The 18,100-nt window shown below is 35.9% G+C and overlaps 1 protein-coding gene across 1 annotated transcript in view; it reads right to left on the bottom strand.

The window, feature by feature from the left end:
- The window catches only part of C7 (complement C7), a 55,737-nt gene that overhangs the window by 26,381 nt on the left and 11,256 nt on the right, over window positions 1-18,100 (bottom strand). The window contains exons 5-10 of the mRNA XM_079145069.1: window positions 17,454-17,601; window positions 16,185-16,323; window positions 8,969-9,139; window positions 7,479-7,722; window positions 4,948-5,058; window positions 1,768-1,934 (exon numbers count right to left, since the gene is read on the bottom strand). Coding sequence (XP_079001195.1) covers window positions 1,768-1,934; window positions 4,948-5,058; window positions 7,479-7,722; window positions 8,969-9,139; window positions 16,185-16,323; window positions 17,454-17,601 — 980 coding nt within the window. The remainder of the gene's footprint in view (window positions 1-1,767; window positions 1,935-4,947; window positions 5,059-7,478; window positions 7,723-8,968; window positions 9,140-16,184; window positions 16,324-17,453; window positions 17,602-18,100) is intronic.

Consider the following 18,100-nt stretch of genomic DNA (forward strand, 5'->3'; position numbering starts at 1 on the left):
GTTTTTCCCTAATCAACAATTTAGGATTTCTAAAGAATGTTTGGGACACAGATAAGGAATATTGGTTGTTTTGAATATTAACAAATGGCACTTTAAGAGTTTCCAGGAAAAACTCTCAGGTCCTCAGCTTACTTAGAAGCAACTGGGTATAATATGGTGTTAGGAGAATACTTGAAGAGCGATTAATATAAAATACGTCCAAGTGTCAATCTCTCAGAATGAGGCTTTGTCTGGGACATTGACTTCTATGATGGGGAATAAATTATAAAATCAGTTATGCTATTAGGTTGTTTTGAAAATGTTGATTTGGTCCATTAAGATTGATATATTAGGGGTTGGGACTGTAGCTCAGTGCCAGAGCACTTGCTTAGCACATGTGAGGCACTGGGTTCAATCCTCAGTAGCACCACATACAAAATAAATAAAGTGAAAGTTTAAAAAAGATTGATATATTAGGGAACAACATGAGCATATGGCAAATTTTGCATTTTCCTATGTATAATTTTATCCACAAGAAACACAGGGTGTACACAGAAAATCGCATGTAGCACAAATAACCCTGATAGACATACCTGAAATGTCCATACACAAAAACACCTCAAACAATTCACTGCCTGTATTAGAAACTACACCTGTCCATCCAGTGTTACAACTGTCAGATTCCTTATAGTTTTCTTTCTACTACTCCTTAGCTATCAACCTTCCTGCACCCATCCAGCTTCAGATGTTTTTACAGGAAATATGCCACATTTATTGCAGCACATATGCATTTCTTAATAATATAAGCCAATCCCAAAAAAACAAAAGCTGAATATTTTCTCTGATAAGCAGATGCTAATTTACAATGGGTGTGGGTAAGGAAAGAATAGAGTTACTTTAGATTAGGTAGAGGGGAGTGAAGGGAGGGGAGGGGATATGGAGGTAGGAAGAATAGTAGAATGAATCGGACATTATTACCCCATGTATATATATAACTATATAACCAGTGAGATTCTACATCATGTATAACCAGAGGAATGAGAAATTATATTCCATTATATATGATGTATCAAAGTGCATTCTACTGTCATATATAACTAATTAAAACAAAGTTTTAAAAAATTTAAAAAATAACATAGCACATATAAAAATGTTTTACTATTTTTATAAGTATCTTTTTTTTTTTTTAATGAGAGTCACAAATGATGTGTATGGTGTTGCTGTGTCCCTCACCTCATTTTCCCATAGCCCTTTGGTCTTTTTGGTGCTATATAATATAGCTCTGTGATTTTTAGGAAAACATATATTATAAAAGAACTGACCATATCAAGAAAACGCCCTAAATTTTTCAGTCAATTTAGTGCTATCCTAATTTACGGGATTTCAATAGGCCATGAACCATGGTCACAGAAAGAAAGGCAATCTGACAGACGTAATAGCTGGCAAGTCTACATGCCTTCCTCTTGTAAGAATCTGTAACTCTTCTGAATCAGGAATCAAAAAAGAGATAATCTGATTCAGGTCAAAAGTTAAAAATGCAACTTTCATCATTAATTTCTCTTGGGATTTACAAGACATTTAACCTTTACAACTGAAATATGAACATACCAGGTAACATACCTTCTGTTTCTTGTTTCTATGTATGCATTGATTTTGCTGCATAAAACATAATTGGAATACAGAAAAATGCTAATTACCACCAGCTGTTTAATCACCTTGATTTAATCTCATTTTCCCAGTGCAAATAAACATGAGTACTTCCTAGGCTTAAAAGAGAGCCTCACATACCTTCTGTTTTATGACTTGGGGAAGACGACTCACAGACTCTGCCCAGGCAGAGTACCGCCTTCTGTTTCCAGCAGGATTGTCCAGCTGTAGGAAACTAAGGCCAGCTATGAAGCCTGAACCGCCCCCTCTAACAAATGGGACTCCTCGCAACACATTTTTCTCGTTTCCTACACAGGAGAAATCAAGTGAAGTAAGTCTGAGTGCACAAAAAAAAATGAAAACGACAATATTAAAGTGAAAAATCCATCCAATATTTTTCAAAATCAATCCAGCTGTATATCATTCTGAGGAAAAACATCATGATGACGGTTAAAAAACAAGTGGTATCCAGGAGTGAAGGAGTGAAGATCAGACAGAGAACAGGTTTTTAGGGCAATGAAACTATCCTACACGATACTGCAACAGTAATACGTGCATTGTGCCTTTGTCCAAACCCTTACAATGTACAACACCAAGAGCAAAATCCTAGTGTTACCTAGGGTTGAGTGGTAATGCTGTGTCGATGCAGATTCATCAGTTTTAACAAATGCTCCACCTGGGGATGTGAATGGTGAAGGAGACTGTGTGTGTAGGTGGGCAGGGAGTATATGGCAAATCTGTACTTTTCTCTCAGTTGTGCTGTGAACACAAAACTGTTCTAAAAAATGAGATATTTTAAAGAAAAAAATGATAAAAATTCCATTGCCCTAAGTAGATGAAATTAGAAAATTATTAACTTTTTCAACGTTCTTAGCGTAATAGGTGTATATCATGTTTTGCAGGAGAAGGTCCTTCTTAGAAGACACACATGTGTATTTAAGGATTTAAGTATAATGGTTTCTGAAACTTACCTTCATATGGTTCATCAAATATTAGAAACATTTCAAATATATGACATTTATATACTGCCAAATAATCAGTCAAGATTATAATAATATACAGGTATATATATACACATAAGATACGTATATATAGGAAATGTCAAAATAATAATTGTTCCGTATAGGAGATGTATATAGATATTAATTACTTTGTTATTCGAACTTTCCTATGTTTGAAAATTTGTGTAATAAAATGTAAGGGGCAAAATAGTTCTTGCATCTCATATGTTAACAATGAAACAAACAAAAAAAAAACATTTTATTTAACAGGAATACATTACCTAACACGTGAAAAGTGTTCTGAAAAGTTTGAATACTAATTAAATGTTTTCCATTTATGTGCTTCATAATTTCAAAAATATTTTTATCTGTTTGTAATTGATTTTTATACAGGTCATCACCAGAAATTCTTAATCTTACAAATCGGATTTTGAGTGGTTTCCACTTTCTCTCTTGTAGCTGTTCAAATTTTGCAATTTCATAAAATAAGTATATTGTACCTTTAAAATGAGAAATTACTAAAACCTGATATTTTTAATAAATTATCAGAGTGCTTCCTCAGCTTCATTGTTAGTTATGTTTTTGATATGTAAATAGGCACCCTTTTATGCAATATATCACAAAGTTCAGGCCCGGAGTTACTGAGTCAAAACCACTAAGATGACTGGAAATATCCAAACCCAACAAAGACCTATAAAAGAATGTCTGAGAGAATAAGATCTGGAATCAGCATTTCAGCAGGCTTCCCCTGGTGGTCCTCATGCATACTAAAGTTTGATAATCATTGCCTTAATAGGCACACGTATTTAAAAACTACAGATCCTAAGAATACAATTTTTATGGTCACCTTCTTCACACCCCAGGGAGCCCTAAACTCTGGCTCTTTTCCCCTAGAAAAGGCAGCAGAGTGCAACTGATTCTTCTTAGCTGTGATCTTGAGCAACTTTTCTAAATCACAGTGTCTCTGACTATAAAATGGGAATATCATTAAGACTTACTACTTAGATAGGACAATGATTTTGGTTACTATGTGAAGATTATTTAAAATTGTGCTGAGCTTACTGTAAGTACTATTTGTTTGTTAAATAAAAAATAATAAAGTGAAATCAATTTTCACCCAGCTGATAACCAATGTCAACATCTTTCCAAAGCTTCAACTTTCATTTTTTCTATGTCCATAACATTATTTTTCCATCTTGTTCAAAAATGTCCCCTTGTGTCACATCAGCTCCCTAAAGATGAGCACTTCTTCTGGTGAGTTCACTACTGTATCCCCAGTGCCTAGAACAATTTCTGGCACATCCTAGAGACTCCATAAATAGCTGGGGAATGAAGTAAGTGTGTACATAAACCTGGTTTTACTACTATCTTCCCCTTCCTCCTTCTTGCAGTCATCACCTTGCTTCCTGGTGACAATCATGGTACTTGGGTCAGTCTTCACCTTCCCCCCAATTTCTACCATCACCCAAGAAGCATTTAAGACCTAATGCTGCTGGGTCCATGGCTTCACACAATGCACTGCTGTCTCACTTTTATTCCTACAACCCTACAGAATCACTTCCTTTTATAGCAACAAAGTATTCATCTCCAAATCCAATGGTCAAGCTTCGGTTCTTGCCTTACTTGACTTCTCTTAGAAGCACTCTCTCTCTCTCTCTCTCTCTCTCTCTCTCTCTCTCTCTCTCTCTCTCTCTCTCTCTCTCTCTCTCCTCCACTTTCGATCTCTTCTATTTCTTTTCCTAACAGATTGTTTATTTCTCCCTCCCTCTTCTTTCTCAACTTTTCCTATGTAATCCTTCACTTACTCCCTGTGTTAAATCTTTTAATAGTACCCAATAGCCAGTAGGATGAAATCCATACACCTTTAACATGGTACCTAAACAGTCTTCATCAATTTACCTTCCCAGTTCCTTCTGCAATAACCCAAAGATCGGCACACCACTTTCTGCACCCTCTCCACCACTACCAGCACACACCAAAACCTTAACTGTACTGCATATCCTTATCATAAAGTGGAAATGACTCTTCCCCTGGTACTATCACTTTCCTAGACTTGTTTACCAGCCATTGTAGGAAAACAAAGTGATGTACACTGGGAACATTTACAACACAGAGTAGATCCCCACCTTGCATGACATCTCACTTTCATGACATATGAAAGGGAGAGCAGAAGCAAAAATAACCAAATAGATGAAAAACAAAAAGTCGAACAGGTGTGAGGTGCTCACACTTCAAAAGCCCATGTAGACCAAGAATTAACAGAGAGAAGACAGTGGCAAGCCAGCAAGCCTACAATGCAAATTGCTCCCTTCTTATTTACCTGAAGCCGATTTTATAGCCTCTTCCAGTTCCTTGCATTTTTGTTCTGATGATTTATAAAGAAAATGGAAATCTGAGGAAGTACATGTCTTCTCATCTACTGAATCAGAATCTGGGCAGGAGGAATGCAAAAAAAAAAAAAAAAAAAAAAAGGATGTGTTCAGTTTGTGCCCTCACTGAAGACCTTCTTTGTGGGTCAAGGTATGGGTTGTTTCCTGCTACTGTACCCATTTCCATTTAATCAAGAGTGACATGACATGTACATTTTCAATTACTCTAGGGGCTGGAGTTGTGGCTCAGTGGTAGAGCACTTGCCTAGCCATGTGTGAGGCACTGGGTTCAATTCTCAGCACCACATATAAATAAATGAATAAAATAAAGGTCCATTAACATCTAAAAAAATTTTTTTAATTACTCTAAAAGGTCAAAGTTCAGAAAAGGGAATACTTATGTTTTGTTATTTTCCTTCTATGAGCTTTGGCCAGAGAGAGGAGGAAGTGGGAAGTAATCTCTACAATAAACAGTGGAGGCAACAGAAATGGAACACCCCAAAGGAATGATATCTTCTGCCCTTTCACATTCAGCTTCTTAGACATAAAACAAATTGATAAACACAGGAGTATGGTGGCTTCCAGTCCACCTACCAGAGACTTCAAAGTCTGGATTATGGTTCTGCACTAATTAATTTCTAGTACCTTATTTCTACTGACTCAGCTTCTTCATCTTTATCCTTTGTGGTTCCTAACTTCTTTCTATAGCTCATAACCTTAGAATGTGATAATTTCAACTCATTATCAAATAGATCAAATAGGTTTTTGTTTATTAATTTTTTAAAGTAGGACAAAAAATTATAAAGTTTGGAAATATGTTTTCCTCATATAATCTTGATATAATTTTAATAACTATATTAGACGAGCCTCAATATTTTTCTTTTCTTTATTTCTGTCTTTTTTATTTCTGCTTGCGAGACAAATGCTGTACCACTGCTACAGCCCCAGCCAAACCTCAATTTTTTATTTATTTTATTCTATTTTTAATTTGTTTATTAGTGGTATTAGGGATTAAACTCAGGGGCACTCTACCACTTAGCTACATCTCCAGCCCTTATTTTATTTTGAGACAGGGTCTCACTAAGTTTCCTAGGCTGGTTTCAAATTTTCCATACTCCTGCCTCTGCCTCCTAAGTGGTTGGAATTATAGGCATAAATGTTTCTTAAAGAACAATTAGGAGCATGAATTATATCCCACAAGTTTTTATCATATTTAAATTAGAACTTTAAGAAGAAAATAAACTGCTTTGGAAAAAATTGTATTCAAAAAACTTGACCAATTTGGAAAGTTCTTATTTAAAAATATCCATTTCTTTTAAGCATTATAAAACCAAAATAGAGAAACAATTTAGGTCAAGCCCTTGCTAGACTGATTCTTCAAAGAAATGATACTTCTGTCTTTGCTATAAAACCCATGGTTGTGCATTCACTTTCAACCTGTGAAATCAGAAAAGTACAAATTCTAGTTAAATTTTATCAGACAGAGAAGTACAAAAAAATCCAATGAAAACAGAAAAATTATATTATGCTTCATTCATAAGAAAAAAGCTACAAAACTTCCTTTGAGTCTCATGTAAGAAGTCTTATCCTTCTCCAAGGTTGTAACAGAATCTTTATTTAGAGAAAGACCCTGAAGAAGCATTTTGGAATCAAGAAGGAAGTGCGGGCATCAGCTAAAGGACAAAGTCTGCAAGGAGGTTCGACTTGGAACATTAGTAAGCCAAGATCACAAGGTCTTTGGAGAAGAATGGAAGATGTGAAGACACCAATCCCACATGTGGGCAGGTGGCAGGGATTGTCCTATCAATGTGAGTCCATAAAGCATGAATTCAGTGGCAGGTCCTGCTTCTAACAAAATCAGGCAATGTGGTAGCAACTCAACTAGGAAGAAAGCTAAGCCGACTGGATTTAAATACCCTTCTTATTCATACCCTTGGATGAGTCACATCATAGCACTGAATCTCTATGGAACAAGCATCAGAGTACCCATCTCACTGAATAGTAGTGATTATTGGTAACCAGTAACTCAACTATGCTGAGAAGGCAGCCAATAAATTTAAGATACTGTTATAAGTATTATATAAAGAACAGAGGTAGGTAAAATTCTTCTTTAAATAACTTTGATTTCTGGAATATCAGTGAATTCCTCATTTATTTTTCCTCAAGAAATATGATTTAATCTGAGAAATAGGAAAGGTAATAAAGTATTCTAAACTTACACTCTCTGGAGACAATCTATAATGATAACTGTTGGCTCAGGGTATTACTTAAAAGATATAGGTAGGCATTTCTTAAACCACATTAGATTTTGAATAGAAGATAATGAAACACCTCTCTCTCTCTCTCTCTCTCTCTCTCTCTCTCTCTCTCTCTCTCTCTCCTGCAATTAAATTTTAAAGCTCAAAAATTTAGGTTTACTGCATGTTATTTCTCCATTAAAATCCCTGAAATGCTTTTAGATAACATTTTTTTAATAACGTACCACTCTGTTTGACTTTTCCTGAGTCCACATAAAATAGAACTCTGTATTCTCCTCCTAAGGATCCAGACTGCAGATAATGTGTCCCATACCGGTCAATTAATCTTCGGTAGGCACTGTAGTCATAGAGAGAGGGAAGGTGGGAGAGTTCCTTCCAGAATGGCTCAGCAAGTTGTAAAAATTCTGGATTGTTATTAATGAACTGAGCCACTTCAACAGTGTTCTGAACAACCAATAATTGATAACTCTATAAGGAGAGGAAAGAGTAAAAGGAGTTTTAGGTGGAAGATAAAAAAATCATTCCCTATCCAATGCCTCTATCAACTGCAACTTCCAATCAACCGAGAACATGAATTTTTCTACATGATACGTGATGAAGTCTCTTTTGGACCCACCCTCATGAAGCATTTAAGTAATTTTGGAGTCCCAAATAAGAATAATATCTGGCTGACACCATGATAACTCATTTTTCATCGTGATCTCCAAAACCCCAAGACCAGGCTGCTATGCCCTCCTCAACTAGGAAAAAAGGATCAAGTTCATCAACTGCTGAACAATCTAATAAATAAGTATTAAAATAATGTGTTCCTAGGGTCCACAACTTGACCATGACTTATGACTTACAGGTAAGATGACTATATAATTTATCTCCCAAAGTATTGACAAGTAAAGTTACTTTACAAGAGCTTTCAAATACTTCCTAAGCATTTTTTAACAATATCCAAGATGTTGGATACCGTATATCAAAGTCCCACTATGTGAACAAAATAATTTGGAGATGGTAAATATTTTTAAAGGCTCATATTCCCACAGCTTCTTAATTACAAAACAAATAAAATCACTATCCCTATCACCTTCCTTGCATGATTTATTAACCAAACTACTGGCCCTAAGTGTGAGATGAAATATGTGGATTGTGAAAGTGAACAACCTGATAAATTCTTCTACAGTACTTATCAGTTAGTGCAGTTCATCTCAACTGCTCAGGTTTACCAATATGAAAGATTTTGTATCTCAAAACAATGAAGTACTTAAAAGTAAATTCCTCACATAAGAATTTTGGTATCTCAAAAGTAATAAAGTATTTTAAGAATCTTTTAGCTTCACATACCTTCTAAAAAGTCTCTGTCAATAGCATAAGCATAAGCATTTATTGGATTTTTTACACTGTATGTAACACTTAAAATAGTAACATCAATAACCATAAATGAGAAATTTAGGGTAGTTTAAAATAGAAGATTTTGAGATAAGCTTTATAAGATTTCCAAATAAGAACAAATACTTTAATGAGCAAACAAAAATACAAATGCATATATTGTCAAAGAGAATTAATAAGACATACCTTTAAAGAAATTTGTTGTATTGTCTCTTAAAGAGATGCTATTGCCTTAATTAAATAGGAAAACTGATCATTTCATAAATGCACTTTGCTAATGCCAGCAATACCTAACACCAGAAAAATATGGAAAAGTTAGATGATGTTTTGTACTAACCTTTTTCTTAGAGATTTCATTGAAACTTGAGGTATAACTGTGTGAAGCAGATGACGAAGAACTGAAAAAGGAGCTGCTCTTACTGGATGATGTACGTTCTGTCGATGTATGTTTTACATAAGACCAACTGCTATTGTAAAATTCATAATTAAAATCATTATCTACTTTTACCTACAAAGAAAATGAAGAAAAAAATGCTATAACCAAATTAAGGTCTTGGATATACCCATGATACTTTTGTCATGAAAACTTTAACATGAATGCTTTCTTCATACAATCTTCTGAAAAGAACAAGCCCTGCATTGATCCAAACCAACTGTGATTCTCACTAAGATCAGGCCTCTATGAGTAAAAAGGCAAGAGATCATTCTACAGTTACACTTTGTGAAGAAAGAGATATGGCATCAATGGTGACAAACCCAGGCAATTCACAAAACACATTTGTGTACACACATATTTCATTTTCCATGAATGTCAGCATTCCCAGAAGTAAGTAAATTACCTCAACTACCCTAGCAGAGAATCACAGGCATTTGGCTCTTGATTTTTCATCTAATAGGAACAGAGATGCAAATAGGTGAAATAAACAATTAGATCATAGAGACTTTGTTTCGGAATGTTCTATGTGAAATGATAGTGGATTTAACTTTCTATTTGACTTAAAAGAATGCTAAAATTCAATTATTTTTCCTGTGCTAAATGATGTAAGAAAAGGACATCACCAAAGAATTTTAAAGCAGATCATAGCTTAATCACACTCGACTGATAAATGACAGTTCCAGCTTTCATAGAGGTGACAATCATTCATTCATCCTGTGTCTCACTTTACATCAAGTGTCAAAATGAAATGTCGGGCTGGGGAGATAGCTCAGTTGGTAGAGTGCTTGCCTTGCAAGCACAAGGCCCTGGGTTCAATCCCCAGCACGGAAAAAAAAAAAAAAAAAAAAAAGAAATGTCTACAAGGGCTGGCAAGTATTATAGTTACTGGACACTTCCAGTTGGAGGGTTTGGTGGTAAAAAAACTGAGCACATGTCCTACCTAAAAGGGACATCCAGCAATTGAACCCGGATGATCACACTATGTGACAACTAGCTCTAGTACTAACAGAGTAGCTCTTATTTTTTTAAATTATAAGCAACAAATTTGCTAAAAATATCAACCTCCATGGGAATAAAACAAAACATGCAAGGAGACTCCCTCTCACAATGTCTATTCTTTACTAATATTCAGATTAGGAACAGTCCTTCCACACCCACTTGCATTTTTATTATATGTCCCCACATATCTTTGTTTGAGATCAAACCATAAGTAAGCACAGAGAAAATAGAAAAGATGGAAATGATACCATTTTCAAAAACAACTAAAAGGAAAGAAAATTACAGAATAGGATGCAGTCATCCTAAATAATACATGTGATTACAAAATACTCCTATTGTTGCATTAAATGAGACAGGAAATGTAAATGTAAAAACCCTGTTAACTCTAACCATGCAAGTACATTCCCAGTCAAAATATAGACCAAAAGAAAAAAGACCAAAATACAATAAAATATTTTATGACTCTTACTGCATATAGAAAATCATACACATATACCAAAATGCTGAAAAATAGATGGATCTAATCAGAATTTTTATAGCATTATTTTCATTACCATATGAAACTGGTTTGTTTAAAAGTTGCAAAAATTCTACTCAGGCTGAAATGGCGACTTTTTACAGTCTATTTTTATTGATAAAAAGAAAGCATTATTCAAAGTTTTATTAGAGATATTTACACTCCCTAGATAGTATCTCAGCACTATTTGGTTCTGGAGAGTCATAAAACTTAACTTTTTATACCTTTTGAGAGAGACATATCATCTACATCCCTTTTGAAGGAAAAAAAAAAAAAAAAAAAAGCCTATTTCTCCCTATCTTTAGACCCAAAATTCAAATATTTGATTCCTGTCGACTGGGTACAATTCAGTGGATGTGCACTTGCCTAGCTTGTGTAAGGCCCTCGGTTCAATCCCCAATACTCTAACGCAAAGCAAAAAAAGATTTGATTTCTGGTTTATTCAAATAAGCCTCTTGGCTACTTTAGTGCAGCATCTTCTGACTCCCATCTACCCTGTGTATAGCATCGGGGACCATTTTTTCAAGGTAGTGTGATCTTACTAAGTTTTCTTTAATTAATACTCTTCTTCCAGCTTAGATCCTCTATTCTCCCAGACTGATCTGTTCTCTGAAATCACCAGTTCAAGCATCCAGTACTCTGACCTTCCTCTTGGAGGCGCCTGCGTCCGTTATTCACTCCATCTGCTGTGCTGGACACAGCCGACAATGCATTCCTTAGTCTTTTCACTCTCATTTTATTATTGCCACATCTACTATTCAACTTCTTAGAGACGTGTTCTTCTACTCCTTCTCCCTTCTCTCTGTTGACATTTTCTATTTTTTACTTTCTTCCTGTTTCAGCTTAGTCTTCATTGTTCTTTCCCCATCATGGTCTTCTCCCTCCAAACCTGCTCTGATCCATCTCATTGAATTGTGTGCTTCCTTAGCCACCGGCTCATGTGAAACACCATTTATATCCCTGGCTGGTGGCTCTCCATCACCCTCGGTCATTCACAGACTTCCACAGGCCCCTATTGCTTCCCTTCAGGGTTAGCCCTACAGTTTAATGACCAGGTTTCTTTCTTCAGGTCTGCCACCTTCCAATCCATTCTACACTCTCCTTAAGAGTGGCATCATAGAATTCCCTTCTTAAACTCCCCAATGGCTATTTTGTAATCCAAACTGCTTACCTGACCTGAAAACAAAAGTCCTTTTTTTTTTAATTTTCCTTTTTTTTTTTTCACTCATAACCTCATTTCTGACAACTTCACTCTGCAATGTCGCCAGTTTGAACTTCTTTATTTCTTTCAGTTACTCAGAAGTGCTCTTCCTGCTCTCTTGTTCTTTCATTTTTCTTTCTTTCTCTTTCTCCTTTCTAAATAGAGATAATACACAGACATGTAGGTACACTATAGGAATTTATAGTATATGTATGTATATATAGAGATAGATACATAGAGATATATGTTCTATAAATGTAGTATTGGAACCAGACTTGTAGAATTCAACTCTGATGTTTATCATCTACTATTCCTAAGATCATGGATAAATTATTTAACATTGATTTGCCTCAATTTCTTCATCTGTGAAATGAGAAACAGCAATACCACCTTCTTGAGTTATTATCGACTGAGAACCCTTTTTCCAAAATGTTTGGGACCCAATGTGTTTTGGATTTCAATTTTTTTTTAATTTTGGAATGTTGGCATATACATAATGAGATACTTGGGGATGGGACAAGTCTGAACACAAAGTTCTTTTATACTTACATGTACCTTGTACATGTGCCCTGAAGGTAAATTTATATAATATTTTTAATAATTTCAAGCATGAAACAAAGTTTTTTGGTGTAGAATTTTCCATTTGTGGTTTCATGTCATTGCTCAAAAAGTTTCAGATTTTAGAGCATTTCAAATCTGAATTTTCAGATTAGGGATGCTCAATCTGAATAAGAAGAAAAGATGTGAAGCTCTCAGAACAGGGCTAAGTGTGCAAAGGTTCTTAAATATGAGCTATTTTTATCATCACCCAAATTATTCCCAGTCAAAAGGTAGATTTATAAATCTCAGATATGAAGACCGCCTACCTATAGAAGCAGAAACTCCAATAATTTAAGCATTAATTAAAATTGCCTTTATAATATGTTTTTGTTATTCATTTGTTATGCAACTGGGATCCCTTTTCAAAAAATATCACAAAGTACATTCATGACCAAATACAGGCGAATCCATGAAGAGTGTCCAGCTTGTTCTTTAATGCACTTCCACCTGCAATGAACACCACAACCTTTCACCTGTCTCCCAGACTAACTGAGCAGAGTGGCACCTTCCCAAGCAACCATGGAGCTTAGGTTTCAAAGTTCTGTCTTGTTGCATGGAAAGTGTGAATAAGCAGAGAATATGCATGGCATCAAACTCTGTGTCTTACTCAAGAGGAAACCAGGTATACTGTAAGGGGACTACAATGCTAATCACCCAGAGATTATAAGAGAGATCAACTTGTTCTGCATTACGTTTATCCGCCAACATTTATGTTGCAATAAGTCAAAAGTCAACTCTACCTTACAGAGAGCTGAACAGGCAATGAGCTTAGGTCAGCTTATGTGAGCTATGGAGGATATTCACACCTCCGTGTCCACATTGGGGTTTAGTACTCGGATAACTGGCTCACGTCCTGTTGCTTCTACCTCACTTCCCTCAGGCTGGATCCTCAAAACATTGTTATTCCTCACTCAATAACAGGCTATAATTTTGTCTACTTCTGACAAACATCTTCACATTCAGTGACTGGAAAGACATTTCAGATGTCAATCCAAAAATCAAGCCCTGCTGAGGAAAATGAATGTCAAGATCAGGCCGTTATTAAATTATTCATCTTCTTCAGAAGCTGCAGACTCCTAGCCTATCTACCTCACAACTAAGAAATGCTCCTGCTCCTCATTTCCTCTGCTTTGTAATTTTCTAAATTTGACCCTTGAGAAAATGTACATGCAATTTCTTTCCCTTTATAATTATGAAAGAATTAGCAGCACATGCCCCCAAGAATAGAGGAAGAAAAAATTATCAGCACATATGTATCTCACATTCTCTCTTCTGGTCAAAGATGAAGTTACAATACATATTGTTCCCCAAATAGAATTTAGAATAGAAAAAGAAATTAAATGCAATACATGAAGAGAGTGAAATGTAATCAAAAAATAAAGGTTTGTGAAACATCACAGATCCAAGTTCTACTACTTATAAATTTGATGATGTGTAGAAAATTGGCTGAAGTTCTCTGAACCCCAATTTCTACTTAGGTAAATAATAAAATATTACTTCTCTTCAAGGATATTGCAAAGATTAAAATCTATACCAATTGCCTAAAATAGACCAGATGCCACAGCAGATATTCAAAAGTAGTAGATACAGTTATTTTTCTGATCAGCTTTATTTCATTTTCATAATTCAACAACTCAAGTGTAAGTCACTCATTGTACAGGTAAGTTGGGGGGTGGGGAGTGTGCCATTTATAATCAAAGCTGCTTTCTAGAGAAGGCTGATCTGTGTAAACATAGGGCACTTCTGTCTGAACATCCTAGTGTGTTGGGGTCCTCTCTGCCACATCCCACGTGGAGAAGGAAAGGATTAACTGCCCGAGAAGGATGTTGGCGGATTTTCTATTTACTACCCAAAAAAACTTATCTACTCAATAAACACATGAGAGCCAATGCTCTTTTTATGAGAGAAGGGATGTGACGGGTCTGGTCATACCAGCTCTGTCCTGTTTTCAACATTCAAACTGGAGTAACCCAATGCTCTTTTATTTATAGACACACGGGTAAAGGGAGCAAGGACCCGGAGGAGCTTCTGTGATGGACAGGATAGGGTAGAGTTAGGGGAGCCATTCTCTTAAGGGAAAATTCCAGAAGGGGACAGGGAACCACTCCCACACAGCACCACATGCTTCCGAGCAGTTTGTAGAACCCAGGCCTCTGCATCCCATGGCTCAACCTAGTCTGATTCTGCTAAATAAGGACGGTTTCCCACACCAGTGGTTTTGTTTTACAAATTTGAGAGTAATAGATAAGAAGGGCTGAGTTGGAAATTGTGTGAGTTCTCCAAAAAAGGAATAAAGGAACAAGGGAGGGGGTCTTGGAAGAGGAGAGCAAGAGGCAAAAACAGAATAAGACCAGAAACTTCACTGCACTCAGTCTGTAGAAGGATGTTTTGAGATGGAAGGTGCCAACCGAGATAGCCTGAATGCATTTGCACTACTACACCAGAAAATCTCTCCTCTATCTTCCCCCCAAATCTTCAGGAAAGTTCCTAAAGCCAAACTGTTTTGAGTGAGTAGATTTTTTGTTGATATAAAAGAACACAAAGAGTCTAGGTGCACATAACAGAAAAAGCATTCAAAAAAGCAGAAGTGTGGAACCAAAAAAAAAACCTCTAGATCTTAAGCAGAGTTTAAAAAGTCAGGCAACACCAACATTGTCAAGAACATAGAGCTGAGGTCAGTCTTCCACACGGGGGAGGAGGGTATAAACTGATACAGTCATTTGGGAAACGTTACCCAGTAAAGCTAGTTATAAAGCAGCAATTTGAGTTCCAGGTGTGGGTCCTAAAGAAATTTGTGTTCATTTGTGTGGGACTCATGCACAAGTGTTCAATGCATTTCATGAGAGAAAATTAAGGATTAAAAAAAAAAGCCATCTGCATTAGCATAAAGATATCTCAAAATCATGATTTTGAGCAAAAAGAAGTCATAGAAAAATATATAATTCTACTTATATAAATGGCAAAAACAGGCAAAACTAAATTTTTATTTAGGGACAAAGACATATATAGAATTAACATTAACAGAAAAATAAGAAAGATATTAATACAAATATATGATAATGGTTGCCTGGGAGTTGGGAGAAATGTGCTCAGAGAGGGATACATAAGAGTTTGTAAGTCACTGGCTATCCTATTTCTTATGATGGATTATGGATACATATGGGTATTTGCAATTTGTTCTTCAACTTGCACATTTTGCATATATAAAATATCTCACAATTTAAAAATGAAAACTTTTTAAAATGAGCTGTCACTGTGGCAGTAGAAGGAGACTATCATACCATTTGTGCTGAGGCCTTCAGTATTAACACTCACACAGGGACAGGCAACCAGGACCCTTAGCCCACACAGGATGAGGAGTTGAAATGATGTGTAAGGAGATGTCAGCTTCTTGCCTAGCACATGCAAGACCCTGGGTTTGATTTCCAGCATCACAAAATCAACAACAACAACAAAAAGAATACATCAGCATGAATGACACAATTTAGAAGTATTACTGCCCTGTACCCAAGAGTTAAACAATATGGATTCTTTTTAAGCCCACATAAAACATTTATAAAAATTGACCACAGCATGAATATGTAACCACAAATCCTACCATTATATATAACTATAATGCACCAATATAAATATGAAAAAGAAAAAACCTAAATTGTTTTGCAAAGGAAAAAAATTGCCCACATAATGGACCATAAGTAAATCTTCAACAAATACTAAAAAGTTAGTTTCACATATAAAACAATCTCTGACAATTCACAGATTAGAAATCAATAAAAGTGACATAATTTTTTTTTAAGTACCTGGAATGTATAGGAGAGGATGTTTCCACTCAGCCTGTAGAAATCTCTTCCATCCCCACTGAACACTTTTCTGCATTGACCACCGAAACTCTTAGTGTTAATGACTCTATTCCTAAACTGCCCAGTGAGTGCATTGTAACTGTCAAAAGAAAAAAAAAAAAAAAAAGAAAGAAAAAAGAAGAAGAAGAAAGAAAGAGGAAGAGGGAAAGGAGGTGGAAGAGTTAGAAAAGGAGGAGGGGAGAAAAGGCACTTAAACAGAAATAGTACTTGCTGGAAAAAAAAACATCATTAGAGAACTCTACAAATTTTTATGATACTTTATGATTAAGCACTTCTTTGAGAGAGTGCAAATAAAGAGAACAGCATTTTAATGCACACCATGCATTATCCAACTTCCCCTGCTTACTATAATAGCCAACGCTAATAGCTGGGAAAACCCAACTTTTTTAAATCTAAGAACAAAAAAAAAAAAAAAAGAACATATTTGGGAAATACACAAGTCTGTTGTATCTATGGCAACAGCTAGTTTTGAATTGGATCTATAGATAAAACCAATGCAATTAAGTTTATTCTGGAGAAGAAAGAGCTTTATTCAATGAATTTTCAACTGATTGCCTCTTAGTATGCTGAATAGTATCTGTCTTAAACTCACTTTACCCTGTTTCTCTGTTAATAAATTTTAAAATATTATAGGAAAATCATATCTATATTCTAAAATAGATTAAAGCCTGAAAATCTTAACTCAGGTAAGATGACTTCTAAAAGTTCCACAGAATTATTTTTTAAAAGGGTAAACACAGGATTTTGCTAGCCTCTCATGGAAAGCTAGGTTCCCAGCTAATTTAGACATATCTTTTCAGTCTGGGTATTTATTGTAACATACCTCTCTTCTCTCCCTGCTCTCATTCTGAAGGCTCTCCATTCTCGAGTATTGACCCTACATTACCAAATGAGTTCTCTCTCCCTTCCTGCTCCACCTCCCACAGGGTGACCAAATGCCCAGATTTCCCTAGGACTGAGAGGTTTCCCTGGTTTCAGGAGTTGTATTTCTAAAATCAGGACAGTCCCAAAACAGTGGGTCACTCTGCATCTTACTACAAATATCTATAGATATATAGGTATGATTTTTAAATTGTTTCAGGATGTGGCAAAGAGCTTTGAGTCAATGAAAAGACTTGGTTATTTAGTGCTTTGTGATTAGACTCACCATACCACGAAATTAAAAGCTACAACCCATTGATATACTCCAGAGGTGTCTCAGCACCTTACCCATTGCCAGTAAGTTCTATGTTGGGAGGAGGTTTATCGATGTCACAGGAAGTTCTGCTTTCTGAGTCCTCACATCTGTCTTCATCAGCACCATCCTCTTCACAGTCAGAATCCCCATTGCAAACCAACGATTTGCTGATACACTGACCTGAACAAAAGAAAAGCTCCCATGCAAATACAAAAGAGGGAAAAGAGGCAACACTACCTGGATCAAAACTGTTTTGTCCCTCACCTCCAGCACTGTACTAATGCAAATTTCAGATAAATCCTTAGGGTGGCTAGTGAAGGACTAGCCACAGTTTCGGTCTCCATGTTGCAGAACACTGAATTACCTCTCATGCTAGCCAGACACAAAATTAAAAATAGGACCTGAGCTCAAAATCCCAGGCTCTCACATGTAATCAGCAAGCAGTTTTGTCTACATCCTACATACAAATCTAATGACTTAGAATATAGATTGACACTCTGCCCCTCAACTTTTGATTTCTTTTCTGAAACCATTAACTGAGATGCCAAATTTGTGTTCTTCTTGGTGATTCTGAATTACAATCTTTAGCATTTACCCTGGGCAAAACCCCCTTTCTGGTGTTGGGGTACAAATGTGAATAAAAATGGCCTTTGTCAGACTGTTCAGATGCTTTAAAATC

Source organism: Sciurus vulgaris, assembly GCF_902686455.1.
Source record: "Sciurus vulgaris genome assembly, chromosome: 6".
Classification (NCBI taxonomy): Eukaryota; Metazoa; Chordata; class Mammalia; order Rodentia; family Sciuridae; genus Sciurus; species Sciurus vulgaris.